This window comes from Lasiosphaeria miniovina (assembly GCF_030549165.1).
Source record: "Lasiosphaeria miniovina strain SMH2392-1A chromosome Unknown B0T26scaffold_3, whole genome shotgun sequence".
NCBI lineage: Eukaryota > Fungi > Ascomycota > Sordariomycetes > Sordariales > Lasiosphaeriaceae > Lasiosphaeria > Lasiosphaeria miniovina.
The window spans coordinates 6,171,754-6,195,288 of record NW_026848222.1 but is presented as its reverse complement, the minus strand read 5'-3'; the positions used below and the strand labels follow the sequence as shown (position 1 = coordinate 6,195,288).

At 53.6% G+C, this 23,535-nt stretch overlaps 7 protein-coding genes across 7 annotated transcripts; 5 read left to right on the top strand and 2 right to left on the bottom strand.

Annotated features, from left to right (window-relative positions):
• Positions 1–2,609: 2,609 nt before the first annotated feature.
• On the top strand, positions 2,610–3,502 carry B0T26DRAFT_675022 (uncharacterized protein; the record flags this gene model as incomplete). Its single annotated transcript, XM_060439779.1, has 3 exons — positions 2,610–2,865; positions 2,926–3,015; positions 3,138–3,502. The coding sequence occupies 3 exons, from the start codon at positions 2,610–2,612 to the stop codon at positions 3,500–3,502; spliced, it is 711 nt and encodes a 236-aa protein (XP_060299376.1).
• An 836-nt stretch (positions 3,503–4,338) lies between these two features.
• B0T26DRAFT_261005 (uncharacterized protein) lies at positions 4,339–5,468 on the top strand. Its single transcript, XM_060434041.1, has one exon. The coding sequence runs from the start codon at positions 4,486–4,488 to the stop codon at positions 5,377–5,379; it is 894 nt and encodes a 297-aa protein (XP_060299375.1). The 5' UTR covers positions 4,339–4,485; the 3' UTR covers positions 5,380–5,468.
• Positions 5,469–7,168: 1,700 nt separating this feature from the next.
• B0T26DRAFT_750722 (uncharacterized protein) lies at positions 7,169–7,539 on the top strand (the record flags this gene model as incomplete). The annotated part of the gene is made up of 2 exons (XM_060445268.1): positions 7,169–7,322; positions 7,508–7,539. The coding sequence occupies 2 exons, from the start codon at positions 7,169–7,171 to the stop codon at positions 7,537–7,539; spliced, it is 186 nt and encodes a 61-aa protein (XP_060299374.1).
• A 2,041-nt stretch (positions 7,540–9,580) lies between these two features.
• B0T26DRAFT_675020 (uncharacterized protein) lies at positions 9,581–10,717 on the bottom strand (the record flags this gene model as incomplete). The annotated part of the gene is made up of 1 exon (XM_060439778.1): positions 9,581–10,717. One exon carries the CDS (start codon positions 10,715–10,717, stop codon positions 9,581–9,583), a length of 1,137 nt encoding a protein of 378 aa, XP_060299373.1.
• Positions 10,718–11,655: 938 nt separating this feature from the next.
• B0T26DRAFT_599032 (uncharacterized protein) lies at positions 11,656–12,999 on the top strand (the record flags this gene model as incomplete). Its single annotated transcript, XM_060435680.1, has 3 exons — positions 11,656–11,721; positions 11,828–12,154; positions 12,220–12,999. Coding segments are annotated over 3 exons (1,173 nt in total), but the record flags the coding sequence as incomplete, so codon positions are not given.
• Positions 13,000–15,400: 2,401 nt separating this feature from the next.
• Positions 15,401–16,979, top strand: B0T26DRAFT_773296 (uncharacterized protein; the record flags this gene model as incomplete). Its single annotated transcript, XM_060446572.1, has 3 exons — positions 15,401–16,065; positions 16,099–16,526; positions 16,735–16,979. The coding sequence occupies 3 exons, from the start codon at positions 15,401–15,403 to the stop codon at positions 16,857–16,859; spliced, it is 1,218 nt and encodes a 405-aa protein (XP_060299371.1). The 3' UTR covers positions 16,860–16,979.
• A 1,612-nt stretch (positions 16,980–18,591) lies between these two features.
• On the bottom strand, positions 18,592–23,323 carry B0T26DRAFT_706441 (multidrug resistance protein-like protein 1). The gene is made up of 6 exons (XM_060441808.1): positions 22,790–23,323; positions 22,032–22,718; positions 21,405–21,959; positions 19,367–21,331; positions 19,194–19,309; positions 18,592–19,126 (listed from the first exon to the last, which is right to left on the bottom strand). Exons 1-6 carry the CDS (start codon positions 23,009–23,011, stop codon positions 18,880–18,882), a joined length of 3,792 nt encoding a protein of 1,263 aa, XP_060299370.1. The 5' UTR covers positions 23,012–23,323; the 3' UTR covers positions 18,592–18,879.
• Positions 23,324–23,535: the final 212 nt, after the last annotated feature.

Below are 23,535 nucleotides of genomic sequence, written 5' to 3'. Positions count from 1 at the left end.
TGACCGGAGAGGAAGGGCTGGATTCCTTGTTCGAACTTTGGCGACGCGGACTGTGGCTGCGATCACGACGGAGCACCTGAATACCGTCGCCATCATCATTCTCCCGAGCTAATCGGGATCGACTTGGAGGGTTATTGCTCGAAAGAAGAGCGGGTGACTGGGGAACACCGCCACGATTGCTGTCGAGGGTGCTTCTCGTTAGTGTGATCCCTCGTGGTTTGAGGAGCGGCGGCACTTCGGAATTGTGATTTGATGGGGGAGCTGGTGGCTGAGGCGCTCCGCCCCCGGTGTTCTTGGAAGCATTTTTCGATACCTGTATGCCCAATGGGTGTCGAGTTCTCTGGGCCGGAAGAGTACCTTGCGGTTCGGGGTGCACAGCTGATGACGCGGGAGGCGGCGGATAATATATAGACGGAGTGGGAGCTGGAAGGGGATCAGGGGTCTGGAGCTTGCTATGCAACCGCGCCGGGAGAGCTTCCCGAGGCAACGTGCTGAGCGTTTCAAGGTCAAGACTAGCGAGCATCTCAAAGGTGAATCTACGAAGTCTATCAATAGGCAACTGGGCGAGGATGCCTGATCGTAGAAGCTCTGGACGGAATTTGTCAAACAAGCCATCGGGTAATCTGGCGATAGTGTCGATAGAAAGCGTGGAGAGCGTCTTGAAGGTTACTTTGTCAAAAACGCCACTGGGGAGCGCCGCAAGTGTCTCCGGGCTGAGTTTGCTGAGGAGAACGTCGGGGGGGAGGGTCACAAGTGTTGTTATTTTCAGATGCGCGAGGGATTCATCAGGAACCTTCATGAGTGCCTCGACGGACAATTTGGCAAAGATTTCAGGCGGCAGAGATTCCAGAATCTCGGGCGATAGCTGTGGGATGGCTGACTCTGTGGGGTATTTGCTGTGTTTGAAGTAGGAAGACTTGCTAAAGCGCCTCGATAGGTATTGGGTGGCTTGGGTGGGCTGGCTCTGCTGTGGTTGCTGTGACTGCTGTGGTTGCTGTGACTGCTGTGGTTGCTTTGACTGCTGTGGTTGCTTTGACTGCTGTGGTTGCTGTGACTGCTGTGGTTGCTTCGACTGCTGTAGTTGCTGTGACTGCTGTGGTTTCGGTGGTTCCTGGGTCTGCCGGTCCTGGCTGTCTGGTGAGAGTTTTGTTTCAGCATCTGGCGCAGGCTCACCGCTGGACCGACTTCTCCTTTCTGTCGTAATTTTTCTCAGCATTTCGCCGCCGTCGTGAGGCCGAAACGGCCGAGAACTGGAGATGGCCGAAATCGGGTCGGCCTGAGCGGCGCAGGCACTGAAAAGGGCTTCAAAAGGCGACAGAGAATGGAAGATGAGGTCCAGGTGACAAGTTTCGAGGGAACGGGTCGGGTTGGCGGGAGTGGGCCCGCGAAGGCGTACAACGACTGTTGGGGGTTTGGGCGTGAACGGATTGATGGATGTCTGGCGGGGTGGCGGGGGTAGCGGGACAAAGGCGTCGAACGCCTAGAGCCTTAGCTCTGGGCTAGTCATTCAATACAGATCAACTAATTGACGATGCAGCCAAATTAGTAAGCACACTTGGCCAACCACGCCCATTGTCGATACCTTGGCACCACTTACTGTGTCCCCTCATTAAAAGTCTAGCAATTTACGTGAACGTTGTGCATTAGTTTGTTTCTGACATGAATAAATGATATCGTTCTAACTCGGGTTTGCAATCGCTATCATGATCAGGCCCATCCAAGCTCACGCAACGAGGACGAATCGGTTTAGCGTTGGTATCCAAGCGACACGTGAAAGGAACCCCGCACTTGCCTGCGCGCCGTTTTCTTTTCTTTTCCAGTGTCTCTGTTGCCAGCTGGTGCTCATTAGGCGCCTGCACGAAAGCACGTGACTGCTCCCGCGAATTGCTCCCAAGCTCGCTTCTGCTTATGACCGACCAAATCCGTGAAACCAGATAGTGCAGCAGCCCCGCCAAATTGGCTGCACATTTCCGGGCGGAGGGCGAGAAACTCATCGGATAAAGCCGTCACTGGGCTTCCGGTTGGTAATCGCAAGGAGCCAAATATACCACAATTTCCACGTGGCAGGAAGGAACACGTGTCTCAGCCGCCAATTCGCTAGCCAGCCCCTCACTGTAGCAGCTAGCTACATCCGCCAAGAGAATACGGCCCTCAACAGTAACACGCGTACAGCGGTACAAGCGCTCGGGATTTGTTCGAGAAAGTGTGGATTAGCTGTTTACGGAGCTCGCTTCAAGTAGTTCTCCGGTTGCCGTTGCAGGCCTTCTTTGAGAATTTGGCCCCCTCGCCGTCGGCAGCCGGAGGTTACAAGGCTCCGCACTTCGCGCAACAGGGCCGCGGCATTCGCAGATTTGTCATCGCGTGCGATTTGACGACTTCCTCGAGACGCCAAGAGGCTAGGAACTCCACCGAAAATGAGAATTCACAAGTTCGACGCAGATGAATAGAGTGCTATTTAACATGAGATCCCAATTACTGCGAGAGAAAATGTTCCTCTAGACTATCTCAGCTCGTTCAGGTTCACCACCAACAGCATCACCACCAACAGCATCACCACCAACAGCATCACCACCAACAGCATCACCATCACCACCACCACTACCACCATCATGGAGACCATTCTCGTAGTTGGAGCGACTGGAAACATTGGCGTGTCGGCTGTCACGACTGCGCTGCGTTCCGAGCGCAACGTCTTGGCCATTGTGCGCAACCAAGACTCGGCTAAAAAGCTCGTCAAGCACATCGGCTCGTCCGAGGGTATTACCTTTGCGGAAGCCGACGTGACGTCCGACACCGGCTTAAAGGGCGTTGTTGATCAGGTGCGGGCGGGCAAGCTGCCAGCCTTCCAGCATGTGTTTACCTGTGGTTAGTTCAAAACTTGCTCAAGCTCTCCTTTGTTTGAGCGGCTCTAATGCCTCGAATTAGTGGGCGGCGACTACATTACCACCCCTCTCTCTACCATTACCACGAGCCAGCTGCGCGACAACATGAACAGGGGCTTTGAGGCAAACTTTTGTAAGTCTAGGCTGCGGACCTTCATTGAAACAGGCCCTTTTTAGTTCCATCCTCGTGCCTGTTCAAGCGCAGGTTTAGAAACATGCGTCTCAGGCCGAATAGAGAATGCTGAATGACTACAGTCGCGTACCGAGACACAATCGGCTACCTCGTGGAGCAGGGCAAGCCGGCGACCTGGACGCTGTGTACTGGATCACAGGGCGACGCAGCCCTGTTTGCGCTTCCTGCCTTGACTCAGGGGCCGCTGTACTCGCTAGCGACCGCGGCGGCACGCGAGAACGAGGCCACCAACGTGCGCGTCAACGAGTTGTACCTCGCGTTCCGCGTCGAAGTCGACACTGACGCCGCCCAGCACGGCGTCACCAGCGCCACCGAGTTCTCGGCTGTCTACAAGCAGATCCTCGACCGGCAAGACGTCCGCAGCTCGCGCGTTCGTGTTGAGGCTGTTGGGGACATCACGGAGCTGAGGTTTCAGAAGAAGTTCTAGGCCCATTCTTGGCTGCTTGCATTGCGTACGTACGAATGGAGTCTCCTTTGTGTCGTGGCTGGAATGGCCGTGGGAGAAATTTTGACTTTTGCACCCATAGCCTGTTAGACTTGACGTCGCGTAGAGCTCACAGACATTCTTGTGTAGGTGGCCTCGAGAGAATGCATGATCACCATCGCAGCAATTTGACGTGTCGTGTTACCTGCAAGTCATGTTCATCTCAAGCTCCGCCCTAGAGGCCGAAGGGATGGGATGACCTCTTAAGAGAGCCTGTCTCCTTTCGTCATCCCTGAGCGTGTTCAAGCCCATAGGGCCATAACCGTGTGCACAATAGACACGATCTTTTCGCATTTAGACCCCTGTCGCTCCGGCATATGCCATCGAGGAGCCTCTCAAGCCTGTCTATCCCCTCGGTACTACTGTTTCATCCGATAGTCGCCAGGGCACGTCTCCCTCTGTCCAAACGCGTCACGAGACACGGAGACACGGGTCTCATGACAAGACATGTTTGTTCCAATCTTTCGATTTTTATGCTGGAAAGTCTGCGGCAGGCGGGGTATTCTCCAGCACCCTTCCACGTGTTCTTTCTGAACTGAACTTGCTCGGCCACCAGGCCAGGCACCCAACCACGCAGCCCTCCTAGAAAATAGTCTCCACCACCCTTTTCCGCTTTTCCTACAAGCATTCATAAAGCATCTGTTTCTCGAAAAAAAAACTCCCAGCTAGTCATTTACTTTATCAGCCGCGCCATATCTCGCCGCATTTCCTCCCTGCCTTTGCTTGTCCTTTTAGCCCCCCGCCATCGTGGATCGCCGAGGCAATTGAGGTTCTTGACGACTCTGCAACCTTCCCGCTACGGCCTCGAAGACTTCTCGTTCCTGCTCTCACTGCAAACTGTCATTACCTTGACTCTCTAACTCAACCCTCCCAGTATCTTCGCTATCTTACAGCTATACCTAGCTACGAGTCGCCTCTTCAATACAATGGCGGACAACACCATCCAACCATCGCACCAAACCCCGACCGTGGCAGAGAGCAGTCAGTCTCTCGTCTCCGATTCAAACCCAGCCTCCACTGACGATGCTGGTCTGGCTATTGAACCCACACAAGACTCTCCGGACAGCGAGAACTTCAGCGCAGTGCCTGGCATCTCCCCTCAGCACGATGGTCCCGTCACCGCGTCTCCGGGCATTCGGTCAGAGGAAGATGACTTCGCTGCCGTTCCCGAGATCAACATCCCTCAGGGAGAGAGCCCGCCCCCATCAGACACCCCCGAGGGAAACGAGGATGCCGCCAGCCAGCACATGATCCCCAGCGGCGACTACTATTTCGGCCACCACGATAACACTACCGATCGCGACGAATCTGAGAACAATAATGGGTCTGTCAATAACGATCAATCCGGTGGCAACAATTCGTGGGACGAGGAAGATGGAGGCCCTGAGAACACCCCTAACATTAGAAACATGAATGTCTCCGACAAATTGTGCCAGTTGTGCGGATCTGACCAACACCCCTCGGACAGCTGCTTCCTCAACGACTCAGAGGTCGACCTTGACGTCGCCAACCTTCTCAGAGGCCTGCCAACCGAGGATCTCATCGAGATCATCCGCACGGACGTCCTGATGAGCTACAGAGGCCCTATCGCTGCCCTGATTGAGAGGGTGGAGAATCTCACCAGTGCGAGGAGCTGCAAGCTTTACGCGCTCCTTCTCGGGTATTCCGATGCACAAGATGACAGCGACCGAGACCGTCTCGCAGATGGCTCTGAGGTCTTTGTGCCTTCTCCCGAGAGCTCGGTGCTGCCCGTTGTCGAGGTTCCCGATCACGCCGACGAGCCTGAATCTAAGGAGGAGCTTGGTCACGATAAGCTCTAACGCACGGAGCGGATACGCCTGTACCCACCGGCGGGCCTGGAGTTAGTGGCGAGTGGTAGCTCATTGAGACGCCCGTTCTTGGGGTTCGGTCACAGCGACGAGCTTCAACAGGCGGAGACACCTGAAATTACCTACGAGCCTGGAGGCAGTGGCGGGTGAGTGCCTTTTGGGGGGGCTTTATTTTAGGTAGGTAGCTGGGGAACTCGAATTTTGAGGAGTATTCATATAACCAATGGACACGAATGATTCTGACTCCCGACTCAGAGCCGTTTCTTTCACTTTGACCTTCAAATAAGTAGCCCAACACAACGTCTTGCGGACTGAGCCCGCCGCGACCAATTTGACCAAACACCAAATTTGTTGCCAGCAGAAAGCCAAGAGCAGAAAAATGCGGCCAAGCTCTGTTGTAGGTATATTTACCGACCTTGGCATACAATGTCGGTGTTGATCACCATTTACAGTGTACAGATCGAACTCTCCATCTCAGAAGGCTGATTCTCTTCCGCGTCGCTCCGGCAGCTTCACGGAGGCCTTGTACTACCATTTCTGGTATTTCTGGGTAAAGAGCTGGGCGTCGTAGTCTAGAGGCCGGTCATAACTTAGTCGTCTATAATGAGAGGGGGAAATGACTAGAACTAAAGCATGGATGACAAAGAAGCGGGTTCTTTGGTCGTATGAGTGCAGGAACAAACATTCTTCATTACGCTGGTACACTCCCACTCCTCCGCTCCGTGAAAGGCTCTAAACGACCAAGCGAAGAGGACAGCGCTACGCAAAGAAAGTAGGATATCCAGCTGCTGCGGAGGTTTGGCATCGCAAGTTTACTTTTTAACGGACACAACTGTTGTTTGTGGGCGCGCAAGCGTCTCAGATACCTAAGTGAAGAACACAACGTTGTGACTCGCTCTATTGAGAAATGTTGCACGCGATCGAAGTTGACAGCGCATTGAATTGTCTGCTCAATAGGTCTAAAAGTATAGAAAAGAACGCTTCCTTATACTCGTGGAGAGAAGGTAAGGGAGGCGTTGTAATCAGCCCGAAAGAGGGCATTCCGAATGAGGTGAGGACATTCCGAGTCAAGAATTAAGGAAATAACAAAGAATGAAGGAAGCTCAAAGGCATGTCAACCAGGGCCTATCCAATTCCATGAAAAGTGGGTCAATTCCAGACGACAAGAAATGACAAAGAGATTGGCAACGCACACCCAAATGAAAGCACCGTATTTTCATCGCCCGCTTTCTTCCCCAACCCAACGCGTTGAAAATGCGTGGTTAAGCTAAAATAACATCTCCTCCCTCTCAGCTGTACAAAAAGTCACAGTCCTCTCTCAATGAAGGCTGCGGCCAAAGAAACAGGGCCGCACTCTAGAGCGTAGAAGATAAAGAACACAGGTAAATCCAAGACCAAATCGGCCCCATCTCCCAAAGACACGAGCCCAGGTACATGTTGTGCTCTAGCGCCATTCGGAAACTGCCCCTTTCACTACACTCGGTATCGGCACTACCGGTGCGTGAAATGCTACTTGTACTATACTACTCGCACTCTCCTTCTCGCACCACCCCTAACTAGCCACGCATCTCTAGCCCCGTCGCGTCGTCGTCGTTACTAGCACCTCCACAAAATGGAGGCAAAGAAGAAAACAAGAGAGAGGGCCCCAGTCGCGCCTTACTACTACTCCTAGCGTCGAGTCCGGTATAACGGTCATTCCCTGCTTTACACCCCGGAGAGAGGAAAAGCAGCGTTTGGACTCAACTCATCTGAGTCCGACATCGAGATCGTCAAGCCACCCATGAAAAAGAAGAGGGTGGTCGAGGACGAATTGGATGACAAGAACGAGCGGATTGCCATACTCGAGCAAAAAATCAAGGAGCTCGAGAGCAAACTCAACAAGCAGAATGACTCGATTGAAGCCATACTGCAGGAGCTCAAGACGCTCGATGAGAGTAAGAGAAGTAGGGAAGTAAGAGAAGTTGAGAAGCTAAGAGAAGTAAGAAAGCAAGAGAACCATGGAAGCTAAGAGAAGTAGCAAGAGAACTAGGGAAGCTAAGAGAAGTAGCAAGAGAACTAGTAAGAGAAGAGAGTATATACTATAGCTAGCTAGATAGAGAGAACCGATACGAACTCCAAGATAACTACTCAGCTGCCACCGACCCCGACTGAATCCATTTGCTTTTTGATTAGGTGTGTATTCGAATGCGCGTAGTCTGCTCCTTCTCGTGCTTTCTTGTCATTGGTTTAACACCGATTCCCAATGGTTGCCCTGCACAAGAGCGCAAGATCTTAGCCTTTCAAGAAGATTTGTCCCTTCTTTAACCCACCTTCGTGCAAATTCACTCCAAGACCGAGCGATCCAACCGGCATGCAGGTTGACTGTAAACAGGTTGGAATTTTGAGGCGGTGAAAAGACACCATAACACAACAACCAACAGGCGAGACGCAGGCGAGTCTCGCGGAGTACAGGTATAGGTACCCATAGCCAGGTATGTAGCCAAAGAAAATAAGGAACAGGGGACAACTACGCGCACTGGCAAAGAGATCTCAGTTTGTAGCAAAATAATCAGATTTTCCGTAGAATAGTCCAAAAAGGGGTAGAGAGCATTGCCAGTTGTGGTCAGGCCCACTTATGTAGTCCTTATCTCGGTTCCCGGCCTTTGGCCATCTAGTAGGATCTTCCATTTCCGCAGTCCAGCCCTTACCTTCACCTGTATATAAGACCTTTCCTGCCCTCTGCAGTCTTCCAGTTCTGTATAGTAGACAATACACATTGCTCTCCCCCCCATACCAGCTCTATAATAAAAAGAAGGCCAGGACACCCCATATGAAGTAGCCAGGTCCGGAAAAGGGAAGCCCGTACTGAATTGCAATAGGACAAACAGAACCCCAGTTGCCCCAGCCCCCGGGCGGACAATAATTAATAATTTCAACTTGCTGGCCTAAGTAGCCAGCTTGACTACAGCACCCAGGTGCCTCGTAGACATAGAAGTCGACTTACCACTGACGAAAGCAAATTTGGACACGAAGCGCACAAAACCCACCGTCAGAGCCACCAACCCGCCAAACCTCTGTCGCTAAAGTTCCAGTCGCTAGTCATTAAATGACGGCAACTACCTGCAGAAATGCGAGGCTAAAGCAAGCTGTTGAACGAATCATGACAGAAGCTGGAATTTGCACAACCCATTTCACATGTAGTCGGGACAGGCGCTAATGAAGCGGGGAGAATTCGCTCGGGGCAGAAATGTGAGGTTTTCCCGCTTTGCTTAGTCTCTAGAGGAATTGCACAACCTCTTTTATAAAATTCTGGGACTTTACGATGCGACCACAAGCCTCTGCAAGCCGTTTAATATTCCGACTACATGATGTGCTCTGTGCCAACACTTGAAACACACTGCGGCTTGCCTCGTGTGTTGGTTTGAGCTTCCGCCCTTCGCCAGGACAAAGGCCCCATCAACAGGATCCATCGCATGCCCATGGTCAACCAACCCTGATCAATCTCATCGAAGTACCTTGGTGAGATGCGTATCTTCCCAAAATCCTGCTGGCTCACCTGCGGTTGGCTTGACAGTGTTTCTTTCAGCAGCCGATCCGGGGGCCTCTTCGATTGCGCCGAACACTTCTCCTGCTAGGACTGCCTGCTCTCGACAGTTCGGTTCTGGCTGCCCTGATTCCAAGACAAGGAAGTGCAGCATGAGATGGCACAGTTCTGACAGGGCTCCGAACCGGAAGTTAACGGTTTCCTAGTACATGGCTCTCGTATATCCGGACTAGATATTTTGCTAATTGTCACGCGCAGGGAATATTGTCGCTCCGAACCTCACCGTCCGCTGCATTTCTAGCATGGAATCCAGTGACACCACGTCCGCAACGAGATTGGAACTGAAATGCCGCACTGCTGGTGACGGAGGGTCAAAATTTTCCACCCTGGGAACTGATGGCTGCCTATGGTGACATGGTTGCCAACATCTGAAGCAAAGCGCGAGGCTTGGCATGTAGTGCGCCCGGTGTAGGCAGCGACCTAGATCTCTGGACCTGTTCACGCATGATTTTCAATGAGGGCGACAAAGAACTGTGGATTCCGTCCATATCATTCGGGGAAGAACTAGCTCTACTGCCTACGACGTTTCAACTGCTCGCTCCTCGAGGCTGAGATTTGTTCAACTTCGCAAAAAAACCTAGCAGGAGGCAGCACTCAAAACAGGCCCAATCAAGGCGCAAGAACCACAATCTTCCCGAACCCTGTATTCTTTGCCGCCAAGTCGAACGCCTCCTGGGCCTGCTCGAGCTTGAACTCGCCGACGACCTCGACGCCGTCGTCGCTGCCGATCTTGAAAACGCCCGTCTCGGCGAGCTTGAGAAAGTCGCGAACGTCGTCCCGCTCGTACATGTACTGGCCCCGGATGGTCAGATTGCGCATCACGGCGACGGAGAAGGGCACGGGCAGGTCCGTGGGCACGATGCCCTCGAAGCACACGCGGCCGTACTGCCTCACGGAGAGCACGGCGCTGCGGATGTGCGTCGACTGGCCGGCGGCGTGCGGCGACACGTCCATGAAGGCGTCGACGGGGCCCCACCTCTGCAGCGCCGCGGCATCGGCCTCGACGTCGCCCGTCGTCTGGACCACCTGCACGCGGCCGGCGGGGAACAGCCGCTGCAGAGTTTGCAGCTTGGCGAGGTCGCGGCCCATGGCCACGACGCTGGCACCCATGGCCACGGCCGCCTGGACGGCACAGCCGCTGAAGGCGCCTGTGGCGGGCGCCACCACGATGCGCTCGCCGGCCTGGAGGCCGATGGAGCGGAGGCCGCCGTACGGCACGACAGCGTTGGTCAGGTGCAGGAGGCTGCCTATAGGGTAGCCCAGGCCGCCGTCGGCCGGGCTGCCGCACAGGCGCGCCTCGTTGAGGGCGTGGCAGTTCTCCAGAGGCACGCGCGCGTACTCGGCCAGCGTACCCTTGGACCAGTTGTCGGCGGCGAACTTCTTGGCCGAGGGGACGGGGCCATCGAACATGCCCCACACTATCTGCACGTCGGGGTTGTCGCGGGCGCGCACAAAAGGCTCGATCAGGACGAGCTGGCCGTGGTTGAGGCTGGTGGTGTCGGTGTCGGTGGCCACGATACGGCCAATGGCGCGGCCGCTGGGGCAAAGGTCCGAGGGGAAGGTGAAGCCGATGGCGCCGCCGAGGTTGATGGGGATTCGGAAGTCAGCCAGGCTAGCCAGGACCTTGATGACGACGCTGCCGGGGATCCCGGTCGGGGTGGGGATCATCTTGAGCTTCAGCGGCTTGCCGACCGACTCGCAGACGAGGGCCTTCATCGAGGCAGGGAGAGGCGAGGGAGCAGCCATGGCGCTGCGTGGTTGGGAGGATTTGATTTTGAACTTGAAGATTGACGAAGCACGACGCGTTTTCTAAGCGAGGAGGGTTGTGCAGGGCCGGAGAGAATCGGTGGAGAGGATGGACCGGAGACTGGTGATGCGCCTGCTCATATTGGCTTTTTATCGACTTCGGCTCCTGTCGCAATTCCAGTCAATCCGCCTCGATATATCCAGCCATGGCTGATTTTCCATGGCCACCGAGTAAATCCTGTTGCCTCATTATGGTCAAGTTCGGACTTTCCGTCGTTAGCAGTACAGTCGGAGCCGCGCGGAGTTACACGTTGTTTTGAGGAAGGCGAGGAAACGGGCGGGTGAGGCTGTGAGAGGCCGGAATTGAGTCGTTGGCAGCAAAGAAGTTGAAATAAAGCTTGATTCTGCCGTTTTTCGAGCGGAAGCGAAACAAAGCTAGCGCCATCGATGGGAATACGAAAGGTGGTTAGCGTGCTGCAGGTCTGCTCCACCGCAGCCACTCAGAGCGCGGCTTGAGTTGAGGGTGACATTATCGACGGGCTGCCCCACTGTTTGGTGCAGAGGCTCTCAGCCGCCAAAGGCCAACAGCCGAGCATCCCACTAACCCTTGCCAGTCCCATTCTATCCGTCGCCCGTCGCAGCTCTCAACTCAATGGAAAGCAGAGCCGGCCAGTTTCTCTCACGCACGCCAACCCGCCATCAAAACCAATCTGCGACCGCATTTTGCTGCCGGCGCCGCCCAGTGGACATCGCTTAGCGTCATGGCCGTCCTTTCCAATATCAACCGAAGCCAGGCCCCGGAGTTAACAGAAGCCCCAGCAAAGGCCACGCCGACCCCCGCCAGGCCCCACGACGAGCCCCCCGACAATCCCCCTGAGAGCGCACCCGAGCCAGACAAGCTCCCTGCCCCTGCTGGGCCCCTCGAGAAGAAGGGCGCCCGGAAACGCAAGTCGCACACGAAGTCGCGTCGAGGTTGCGGCAACTGCAAGCTTCGCCGCGTCAAAGTGGGTCAAATCCCCAGTTTTCCATGATAACCCGGAGCCGACAGCCAACTTGAGCATCATCTTGTCGGGGCTTGCTTTTTGCTGACTGAGCTCGGTTTGGCCGCAGTGCGACGAAGGCAAGCCGTGCTGCAAGCGCTGCCAGTCGTTTGGCGTAACGTGCAACTATGACCGCCTCTCTTCGGACCTGCAAGTTGCCGATGAGGCTGCTTTTATCGGCGGCGCTCCTCCCATGACGGCCATCTCTCTGAACCGCCAGGTCCTGAGCATGCTCAACGACTCGCTCCACCGCCAGTCTCCATCCAAAAAGACAATGCTGTTTGGTCTAGGCGACCTTGCCATCGTTAACAGGTATCACGAGAGGACCATCCTGACAATGGGCACCCCGCAAACGCGCCACGTCTACCAGCGCGAGAGTGTGAAATTGGCATTTGAGGTATTAAGTTGCGGCCTCTTCGCTCCGTCAAGTGGCTTGCTCTACTAACACACGTGTTCTCTCAGCACCCATTCCTCTGTCACCTCGTGATTACCGTCACCCTCATGCACGACCGATTCAGCGTCACAACCAAGCAGAGCCCCGCCGAACTCGTTCACTGGCTCGAAGGCACCGCACACTTCCACAAGCTCCTAGCCAACGCGAAGCGCGGCGCCCTCAGCTCGTCCGAGAAGGACGCCGTCTGGATCGCATCGGTCCTGATAGGCTGTGCGACCCTGGCCCAGGTCGACAGCGACAACCCCGAGGAGCTGTGGCCGCTCAAGTGCGCGTTCACCGACCTCAACTGGCTGAAGATGAACAACGGCAAGTATGAGATCTGGCGCCACGTCAACCTCCGCCGGCCGGACAGCGCGTTGCGGGCGGTTGCACAGGAGCACCGCCAGGATCCCGGGCCAATGGTTTCAGACCAGGACGCGCTGAGGGTGCTCCCACCCGAGCTACAGGAGTTGCTCGAGGTCAGCCACCCCTCTGCATCGCCGCTCACCAATCCTTACTACATCATCGCTGCGATCCTGGGCAGGTTGTTGCCCTTGGATGCAAACCCTGCCAACATGCTTGTGTTTATAACCTTTCTCTCCCAAATCACGGCCCGGTTCCAGACGCTGCTGGAGGACAAGGACCCTCGCGCGCTGCTGCTGCTGCTCTACTTTGACGCCAAGATCATCGAGCATGGGCGCTGGTGGTGGTGGAACCGCTCGGTGCTGGAGGGGAGAGCTATATGCATCTATCTCGAGCGCTACCACAGCAACATTTCCCACCTGGACCTCCTCATGGAATACCCCAAGAGCCGTCTGTGGAGCGCGTCGCCGTTGTCCTGCGGTCCCGTGGACTGGGATGCCACGACTAGCAACTGAGTGTCTGCCCTTGGTGTGCCGCACGAACTGGCACCAATGCGCAGGGCGTGGTGATTGGAGAACTCTTGTGCATACGAGTTGGTTGGGCTTCCGGATTAACATGTCGAAATGTGGCCATGTTCAAAATATATGCGAATGTATGTCGCTGCCGTTCAGTTGTTCGACTTTTTGCTGTACCGCGGCAAATAAAAAAGATACAGAGAAGTGCGCCCGTATTAGTTGATGTGCCAAATGAGGATTTATCCATGCCTGGATTCGAACCAGGATTCAGACCTCGTACTCTGGCAAGTGGCCCGTATGAGTACATAAATCCCCGCAACTGTCGGAAACGACATTACTCGGAATGGCACTAACCCGTTGCTAATTTCATAGGCGTACAACAGTAACTACAAGGGTATTATGACGCCAGTGGGTGGGAAGGAAGGAGGTGAGTAATCACGTGGATATTGTGCAGTGACATAAATTTGTACCTCAGTTTGAATCGACCAAGCAGACCTCCGATAATGTGTTCACGACTTTTAGACATCAGCGTATCGTGCCATTACACCGCGTGGACAAATCTTCTTCGGCTTCGGCTAACGGGCACTTGTTGCGGTTTGGGGCTGCAAACCCGCCTAATATGCTTCCCTCGTCATACCTTAGGCAACCATACCGCAGAGTGTCCCGCTATTAATTATTCTATCGCCTAACCAAGGTCCCCGCATGCCGCCGACCCCCTCAGCATCGGTGATAGTATTTAGCGAAAAGCTTTTGCAGCTCGTTGTAAATATTTTAGAGGATTGCTGCGCGCACCCACCCTTGACATCTTTGAATAACAACTATATGGTCAATTTCGAAGCTATTTACAAGCCATGTATAGCAAAATGTAGCTAATTAACTACTCAATCTTTATAGTGTGCCGGGACCCTAGTTACACGGCCAGATCTTGTCAATCTTGCGGGCACAATGTTCTCATCTCCCTCATCATCATCGTCCTCTTCGTCTTCAGCCTCAATTTGAGTCTCTGCTTGAGGCTCAACTTGCGGCTCTGCGGGAACCTCACTGCCTAATAGTATAGTTCCGAGCTCCATAAACCGCTTATTTGGAATTGGAATTTTCCTTCATTTTTTGGGCTTGAGGCACTCCAATTCAGCCTCAAGGGCTTCAATGTGGCTCTGCTTGAGAACTAATTCTGCCTGAAGCTTCTCAACCGCATGTGAGGCCTTCAGAAACTTCCATCCAGTCCGGGGACTAGCTCCTTTGCTAAAATCCCGAACCTGACGTCCTGTGGTTGGGACTCCGGTGAGGACAGGGGGTTCAGGGGTCTTCGCCCTGTCTCGTTGAATCTCTGGGTGGCTCAGGGCTTTCGGCCTACTAATGGGCCAATTTCCCATCGTTCAAAATAACGATTTGACGGATCTTATCGTCAAAGCTTCCTCCCTAACTACCTTATAATAACGAATGAATTTAATCTTATACATGGGCGGCTCCATCCAAAAAACCGAATTTACTACCATAAAAGCCGGGTAGTTGATTCTAAATGCTAGGCACATGATTTTATCATGGGATGGGTGCACTGATCAAAAAGGGTAGGTACGCAGCAATCCTTACATTTTATTCTATTGTAGTAAGAATTATTCCCTCATCCAGGCGCAACAGTGTGGCTCCCCAGCTTAGGAACCACACACTCAAGAGTGTGTCTACTACTATATCCTGCTGTGGCCTACTCTCCTCTCTATATGTTGAATCTCCGAGCCCTCTCTTTAAGCAGGCGATAAAAAGAAGATACCCTAGCGTGGCCAAAGGGGACCTCGATATTCGCGGGGTAAATAATTTACGGTCTGCCTAAGGCACCTAAGGTAGACAAGTACCTCGCAACTTTCTAGCGCCCGCTGCTTTCTCCCATCTTCCTCTTCTTTTTACGACCGCAGTCCCCTTCCTCTTTCTTCTCAACCACAAATATAGCAAGCCTAAATAGGCTGCCACTCTTGAGTCTTGACATATCTCCATCGACGCGATCGCCACAATTTCCATTTTCTTCTTCGTCCAGGTATGCTTCCGTTATTTCACTTTTCGTGTTCTTCATAATCAGCCGCTACCTCTCGCGCTCCTCGCCACCTGCAACTCCTTTTCGCATTCTTCGCTGTCACTATCGCTGCTCTCTTCAGTCACGAAGCCCAAAATCCCCCACCCCGATAGCCTCTCCACAGCTTCCACTCTGCACAGCTTCCAGCTCCCTCTTTGATAGGGGGCTTGGTTTTCGCGTTATCATATCTCATTTAATGCAGGCTAGCTAACTAGCTAACTGACCACCTCATTTTTCTCTCGCAATTTACCGACGAGTGTGGCAAAGATGGGTCGCAAATTCAACCACCCCCCTACCCAGGACAAGAACTTCGCCCACATCCGTCACCAGCGATCGGGCTCAGGAAGATCGGACTCACCCCGCTCAAACATGCAGCCACGATCATATCGCGACCGACATGAGCCCCCGTCACCGACTCCGACTCAAAGAATGGCGAAGTCGGCCGCTACCATTGGCAAGGGAGCGTCAACAACCCAGCCCAGCACAGGGCAAAACGCCACCTCAAAGCAGGCTTCAGGCACCGCCAGCGTTGATAATACTTCCCTCATGCCGCCCACTGACAATTCCGCCCCGCCAAAGCTGACTGCTGGATTTGATGTCTCGGCTCCGGATTCGGGCATTCTCACCGCCAGGCCAGCCCCGGCCGCTCCCGCGGCCGCAGTACCGGCTGTACCCCAGCCTCCACATCTGGACAAGCTGACTGCAAAGGCCGTACGCCTTTTCTCACACAAGTGCCAGAAGTGCGGGCTGGCTACTTGCAAAAACGTGGCCTTGGGGTCTTCTGTCCCCTGCGTTGAAAAGGACATGCCATATTTCGAGCTCGTTAGCCTGCTTCCCGAGCGTATAGCAACCATGTGCCTTGACGAGATCGTTCAGAAGTACCCCGGCGCGGAGCAGATTTATACGAGAGCCGCTACGGCACTTGTTCAAACGTATGTTGAGGCAAGCCGACGCGAAACCCTCAGTCGGGTCCGTTGCCCGGTTCTTTTCCATGGATCTGGCAAAGTGTTTGCCCGTGACATGCACATCGGCCGAACGGATATGAATGACGACGAGTTTCGAGATGCGGTGGACGAATTTGTCGCTACTAAGCGATCTGGCGCTCGACACACTAGGGAGCAGAAAGATCGTTTCAAGCACTTTCGGGAAGTGTGCGCCTGGGATCCCACCAGCAGCGAGTTCAAGAGCTTCCCCACACGAATCCACAGCCGGGAGGAGCTGGCATCGCTGCCTCCGAGTTTGAGGCCGAACTCCAATGCTAGATACGAGAAGAAGATGAAAGAGGACGCCCGGTACGAGAATCTCCGAAAGGAGAAAGATGAGAAGGCCATGAAGAAGGCCAAGGAGATGGCCGAAAAGGAGAAGATCAAGGCCCAGAAGCTGGGTCACACCGGTAAGTAGAGAGAACGTTCCCTATCCCACATTTTCCCTATCTTACATTCCCCTTGACAATGCCTACCTCACTGTTACGAGCCTCCCACCTCACACCTAACAATTCCTACCTCTTCATCCATAGAAGGGCAACCACGTGACTATCCTTGCTTTCGAGGGTTATCCGTCGCCAAGCTAGTTACAAACGCATGCTAACCCACCTTCGTTAGGCTCCCTTGTCATCAACTACCACTACAGCCAGCAGGGACCCTTTGGCAAGGGAGAAGAGGCTGAGGACAATGGAAAGCGCTGGAACTGTTGCGGCCGCTCTGAATTTGAGAAATGCGGACTTTGAGAGCCTGGGCAAATGACACGAAAAGGCAAGCATTGCCGTGGGTCTTTTTCTTTTTCTTTTCTTTTCCTTTTTTTCGAGTGCCCGGGGCGAGTGTGCCCCGGGTATCTCTTTCTATCATCGGGATAAGGAGAATTGGTGTCAAACATTGGTACCCTTAGCTTTACACGGGCAATCTCAGTACTTTAGTTACGTACCTGCCAGGTCGGCTGTTGCTCTCCCCCACTTCTTTGGGGGAAGGCGACTGGCTCGACTAGAAAATGGAGTGGACTAGCCACTCCCCCATCCCAAATAATACATCTCCCCCTTCCCCCAAAGCAAAGACCATTTTCTTCGAGCGTTCTAACGCTCGTTATGCTGGATTGACTGACTTGTTGGGTGGCTAGTGCGTGATGACAAGACGTGAAAGACCCTGAAACACAAAATAACAGAGCAACACCAGGGCTGAGCTGTAGGTAAGTGAGCCGCACAAAGTACTGGTGTAGGAATCTAATTAACGGAGAAAAAGGCCGCACTACCGGGGATCTAAATGTATGGTACCCGACAACTAATCAGGGGGGCCTAAACCCCTGTCACTAGTTAGGCGGCCCGTTTCGTTTGTTCTCAGCTTCCTGTGATGTTCAAAAGAGTCACAAAAGAGCTGATACCGGCCGTGATAACAGAGCAGGCACCATATATCCTAACAAAGCAAGCCATTCACACGGCGGTGGCCTGGGGGGATCAAGAGCATGGCACCGAAAGAGGCGTCGCCGGCGGACCGTTTTGGCACCCCCAACTCAAACTCCAACCAAGCACGGCAGTGATCCCCAGAGCAAACTAGTGAAGCAGTTAGAGCTCGTCTTCGGCAAAATAACCAAAATAAACATGGGGAAATGCGGCTCATCTGTTATACGCAGCTAGAAGAGGGGCATAGCCCCTTTTTAATGCATTTTCCTCTCTTTCGTTAGCCAGCCACCTTCTGTTTAACACCGCGATACATTGTGACTGGAAACTATGCCCTTTTTGCATTTGGTGGTAGTTGTTCTAACAACGAGAGGCGGAGGAAATAAGGAGTCAAGATCCTACTCGATAATTTACATATTACTCACTCATCCCAAGCCCCGGAGGCTTCCTACTAGGCATTTAGATAGACCAATAAGGCATCTGGAGAGCCCAAATACATATATATATATATATATCACCGACCATCTCGTATCGCTCTTTGTAAAGTGTACCTAAATCTAATTAGCAGTCTAGAACCCTACCGCCTGCCCTGCACATGCTGAGCCTACAATGCCTTTTTCGGCTCTTGCAACTGGTTGTCTCACCACATCCACAATGTAGGCCATACCGGTATTCCTGAATACGGCCGGCCATAGAAGGTTGGCACCTAACTAGCCTACGATGTAGGCGCCTAGTCATACCGAAGGATATGTTCCTAAAGATGGTCGCCTCAGTTGTAGTCAACTCAGCCTGACTGGCCATCAACGCCAGAGCTACCTTCCTTATCTAGCGAGCCGGTCGTCACGATGCCTTCGACCTGCCATAACTAGGCAGGCAAAAACGCCAACTAAAATTCACCTCTTTCGACCAGGGCTGCTATGCCACCAAGTCGACCGACCCGACTATCAAGAAGCCCTCTCACACATTGCTGATTACGCAGCTCCGTACGGTTGCTTCAACCAAGCCGACCAAAGGACAGGTCGTCTAAGCCAGCCACAGAGTTCCATTGCAATAATTGTTCACCAGAAAGGTGCTGACTCAGGAAATTTGATTATCGTAAGAAATAATATACAAATTAGGACTCGCCGCCAGGGTGAGAGATTCAAGCCAGCCATCGGAAGAATCTTCTCCCATCAATTTTACTCAACATAGATGTATTGTACAATGTCATTTCCAAGTTCTTTACGATTCCCGCAAAAATGAAATATTTTGAGTAGCGACAGACGCGGCAGCTAGCCAAAGCATAATGCCTCTTCTTAATGAGTCAACATGGTGGAGGATACCACACTCCAGCGGGAGTCTAGCCTTGACGTGTTGCCATTCATTGACTCAGCTGCTGCAGGGTAGCAAGCTCAAAGTACCGCCCTCGCTTCTTCACCAGCTCGTCGTGGCTTCCAGACTCGACGATGCGGCCGTGGTCAAAGACAAAGATGCAGTCCGCATTAGCAATGGAGCTGAGCCTGTGGGCAACGGCGATAGTTGTCCGGCCACGAGATGCCGTGTCGAGGGCGTTTTGTACCAGTTTCTCCGACGTCGAGTCGAGAGCGGACGTGGCTTCATCCAGAAGTCTTGAAAAGGTTAGTGACAAGGAATAACGTGGTGCAAAGATGGAATAGCGACGATATCTGCACTCACAAAATCTTTGGATCACGTAGCAGCGCCTTGGCTATGGCGAGACGTTGTCTCTGGCCGCCAGAGACACGGTTTCCTCGTGCGCCCGTCAGTGTGTTGAAGCCGTCGGGAAGAGAGACCTGTTGTGCAGTCGTCAGTTTACTGCAGCCTACGACAACGACAGAGGGAGGGCTTACCACAAAGTCGTAAATGTTAGCTGCTTGGCAAGCTTCCTTAAGTGACTTGTCGCTCACGGACTCGTCGTCTGAGATCAACGAGTCCCGTATGGTTCCACCGATCAAGGCTCCCTCCTGCTCAACAAGAGCAACATGGCACCTGAACCTCTTCAAGTTGAGCTCTCGAATGTCTTGTCCGTCAATCTTCACGGCGCCGGAGCTTGCATCATAAAAGCGCTCAATGAGATTGAGAACGGTGCTCTTACCACTCCCACTCCCACCTACGAGTGCGATGAACTGGCCGTGCCTCGTGACTAGGTCGACATCTTTGATGACATGGTGTTTCGGGCGGCTCGGGTACGCAAACCGCACAGCCTCCAATGCGACGTCACCGACGAGATTGTGGAATGTCTTGTCCTCGTCAGACTCTTCCTCTGGCTCGACCTCAATCGACGGCTTGCTTTCGAGGAGGTATTTCAGATGAGCAGCAGCATCCAAGGCGCCTGCAATGTCTGGAGACATGGCAAACAGGGCAGATGCAATCTGAGCACTGAAGAGGACGGACGAGTAACATATGAAGAATTGCTGCAGCGTATATTCTCCAGTCAAAAGTAGCCTTGTGCCGGCATACCAAAAAAGGAGGGCATTGACCAAGAGTATCAGCGACTGGCTGAGGGCATACGGGACTGCCCCAATGAAGTCGTGAAACAGGTTTGCGGCTTGATCAGACTCGAGGCTCTCGGCGTACTGGCGCTTCACTGTCTCTTCCATCGCGAGTGTAGCGACCGTTCTAATCGCAGACACTGCTTCCGCTGCTATTCCAGCTGATGCCGTAGCTTGCTTCAACCGCTGCTCAATCTTGACCACGGCCCACGTGCGTAGATAGCCACAAGCCATGATCAGCGGCATCGTAGCCGTCGCCACCAGGCCGAGCTTCCAGCCGAACCCACATGCAATGGCGATGGCTGTAACTATGGTTACGATGTTGTTGGATATGCTGCCGAGTGTGTTGCCGCTGATGCCCATCAGTCTGGTGGCTTCGGTAGACAACAAAACCGTCAATGCGCCCGAGCTGTTTTCCTGTCGGTCGAAAAATGCAGCGTCCTGGCGCAGGATGGATGCAAATGCGCGGCTCCGGGCTCGAGACCCGAGAGACGCACCCGCTACTGCTAGTAAATAGCCTTGCATCCCCTGGGCCAACAGCATCACCAGTGCTAGTAGCAGAAACATGCCGGCCCAGAAGCCCATAGGCAGACCTCCGCTGCTGAGTTCCGGATTTGTGAGCGAAACCACGGCGTTACCAAGTATAACACCACAAACCGGTACTACTGGACCTGCAAGTAGGGCGCAGAGGATTCCAAAGACCAAATACAGACGCTCAGGAGCATTGATGGTCCAAACGAGCCTTGCAAGTTGTGAGACGGAGCCATTCTCGGCGTGCTTTTTGGAACCTGGCTGATTCTCAGCACCGGCAACGCTAGGAGCAGATACCACAGTGCTCTCTTTGTGCAATGGCAGGTCTGTCGAGTCTTCAGGCTCTCCCTCGCCTGCCTCCCCTTGGCGCAGGGCTTGAGCTTGAACGAGGGAGGCGTAAGTCGACCCGGCGGCGAGGAGACTGTCGTGGGTGCCCTTCTCAACAACTCTGCCACTCTGCATTACAGCTATCAAATCGGCACTCTGCACAGTTGAGAGGCGGTGCGCAATGATGATGGTTGTTCTGCCGTTTGTGGCAGACGCTAATGCATCCTGCACAACGCGCTCATTATGGGGGTCCAGCGCAGAGGTGGCTTCGTCGAGCAGAAGGATTTTGGGATTTCCAACAATGGCACGAGCAATGGCTACCCTCTGACGTTGGCCTCCGGAGAGTCGAGACCCACGCTCCCCAACGTTTGCGTGGTATCCTTCTGGATATTCCTCGATGAATGAGTGGGCGTTGGCAATCTTGGCGGCCTCCTGAACAAGCCTCATCGTAGCCTCGTCGTCAAGCTAGCTCACAAAATTCGCTAATGTCAGCACCGTAGTCACCAGGTGTTTAAGAACTTAGTCGAGGACACCATACCTTGCCGTACTCAGCGCCCAAGCCATACGCAATATTGTTGAAAATAGAAGTGTTGAACAAAAAGTTATCCTGAGAGACGAGACCGATCTGGGAGCGAAGCCACCCAATATTCAGATGGTCAATCTGGTGGCCGTCCAGGGTAATAGTCCCACCAAGAGGTAGGTACAAGCGCTCAAGCATGGCAAAGATTGTGGTTTTGCCCGAACCGGATGGTCCGACAATTGCAACAGTCTTGCCCGCCGGAACAGTAAGACTGAAGTCCTCGAGGATAAGCTGGTCTTGTCGGGAAGGGTACACCATTCTTAAGCCTTGAAACTCAATCGTTCCCTCCAAGCTCGCCAGCCGTCTTCCGTCGGTAGAGAGGGGGTCAAGTGGTGACTGTCTTTCGATAGTGGCAAAAATGCGAGAGGCCGAAATTCCGGCCTGGCCAAGAGATGCAGTAAAGCGGACCGCGTTTGAGAGAAGGACACCAGCAATCGTGCTGATGAACAGAACGGTGATTGTGTCGCCAACATTGCCGATGCCCTGCTGCAGAAATCTGTGACCTTGCCAGAACTTTCCAGTCGGCGCAGTGGTCAGTGAACAGAGCAAAGGTTGTACCAGGAAGCAATGAACTGTGTGACTTACCCCAAGGCCATAACCAGCATAGAGCAAGCCCAGGATACTAGCAAAGAGCAGGCCGAAGGTAAGGCCGGCTTTGATGTCATAATCCCGGGCAGGTGCTAGCATGGCGTCGTACTGGGCAAGAAACCGACCCTGAGACCCGTATGCGATGACATTGCGGAAGGACGAAACGACCTCCTCGGCAAAGGTGCTGCTCTTGATATACTCGTCACTTGCGGCCTCTTGTGCCCGCTTCATAATGTTACCCAAAACAGCGCTGCACAGGATCAAGGCGACAGGAGCGCCGAGCATAACTAGAGCTAGCTGCCAATACGTGACGAGGCCGATGATGATAGAGCTGAAGAACCCGACAACACCATAGGCGATGAGACCGACTTTCTGCGAGATACCGTCTTGGACCAGGCTCATGTCGTTGGAGATGCGAATGGCGATCTCCCCGGCCCCGACGCCATCAAAGAAGGCGACGTTTTGACGAAGAACGGCGGCGAGGTATGCCTGTCGCAGCTTTTTCGTCACGCGTTCGCCAATGTGGTTCAGACCGTGGATGCCGACCGCAAGGATAACGAATTGGGCGACAGCGACATAGACAAACTTGAGGGCCGTGTTCTCTATGGCTTGGATGAATTCGTCCGACGCTGTGGATCCAGCAGCCAAGTCGCTGAAACTGCCAGTCATGGATCCGACAAACACCTAGGAATTAATTATCATCAGCAAGTTAGTCGCCACCGCAACTGAACTCGGTGTTTGGAGCTGTTACGTACCATCATCACTGGCTGTCCGGTGCCTGCAGCCCCGCAAGCGACCGCAGAGACCAAGATAGCAGCGACATCCCAGGAGGTTGCGTAACGAAAGATGGCAAAATACCCAGCATTGGCAGGCTGGGTCTCGAGCTGCCGTCGTAGAATCAGTTCTTCGCCCGAATCGCGTCGTACCGTTTCCGGGTCTGGTCGGCCCGAGGCAGGGGCTTCGGAATCGGAAGGCATGGCTGCTTGGTGTTGATTACTTGACGATCAAGGCCAGCCAATTCCGACACGGGATGGAGTGAGTAGTTTCGAGACATGTTTTGGGCGGAGCAGTGTATATAGAGCAAAAAGAAAACAGAAAGAAAAAAGAAATCCATGAAAGGAAGCCCCGCGACTGGGGGGGGAGAAGACAGAGCTCTCTTGCATAGTGGAATCGCTAGCGATGAGAAATTGGAAGTCCACATAGGAATCCGAGCCCGGGGACGCGACAATTGGAAGCGAGACGTGACGTTGAAGCCATCGCGTCTCGCTTGTCCATTTTGGGAAATGCGAAGATCCTTGAATGCAGCGGAAATATGGATCATGCAGGGTAAGGATAATTGCCCACAATTCCACTTTCCGTCTCGCTTGTCTCCATCATTGGCTGACCAAAGACTTGGAACCAAACCCCGAGCAGCAGGAGCCGCCAACCTGAAGCTGGGGGAACGAGAATCGACACGTGACCTCGCATTTCTAGAAACAGACTAGCGGTCTTTGGCCTCTGC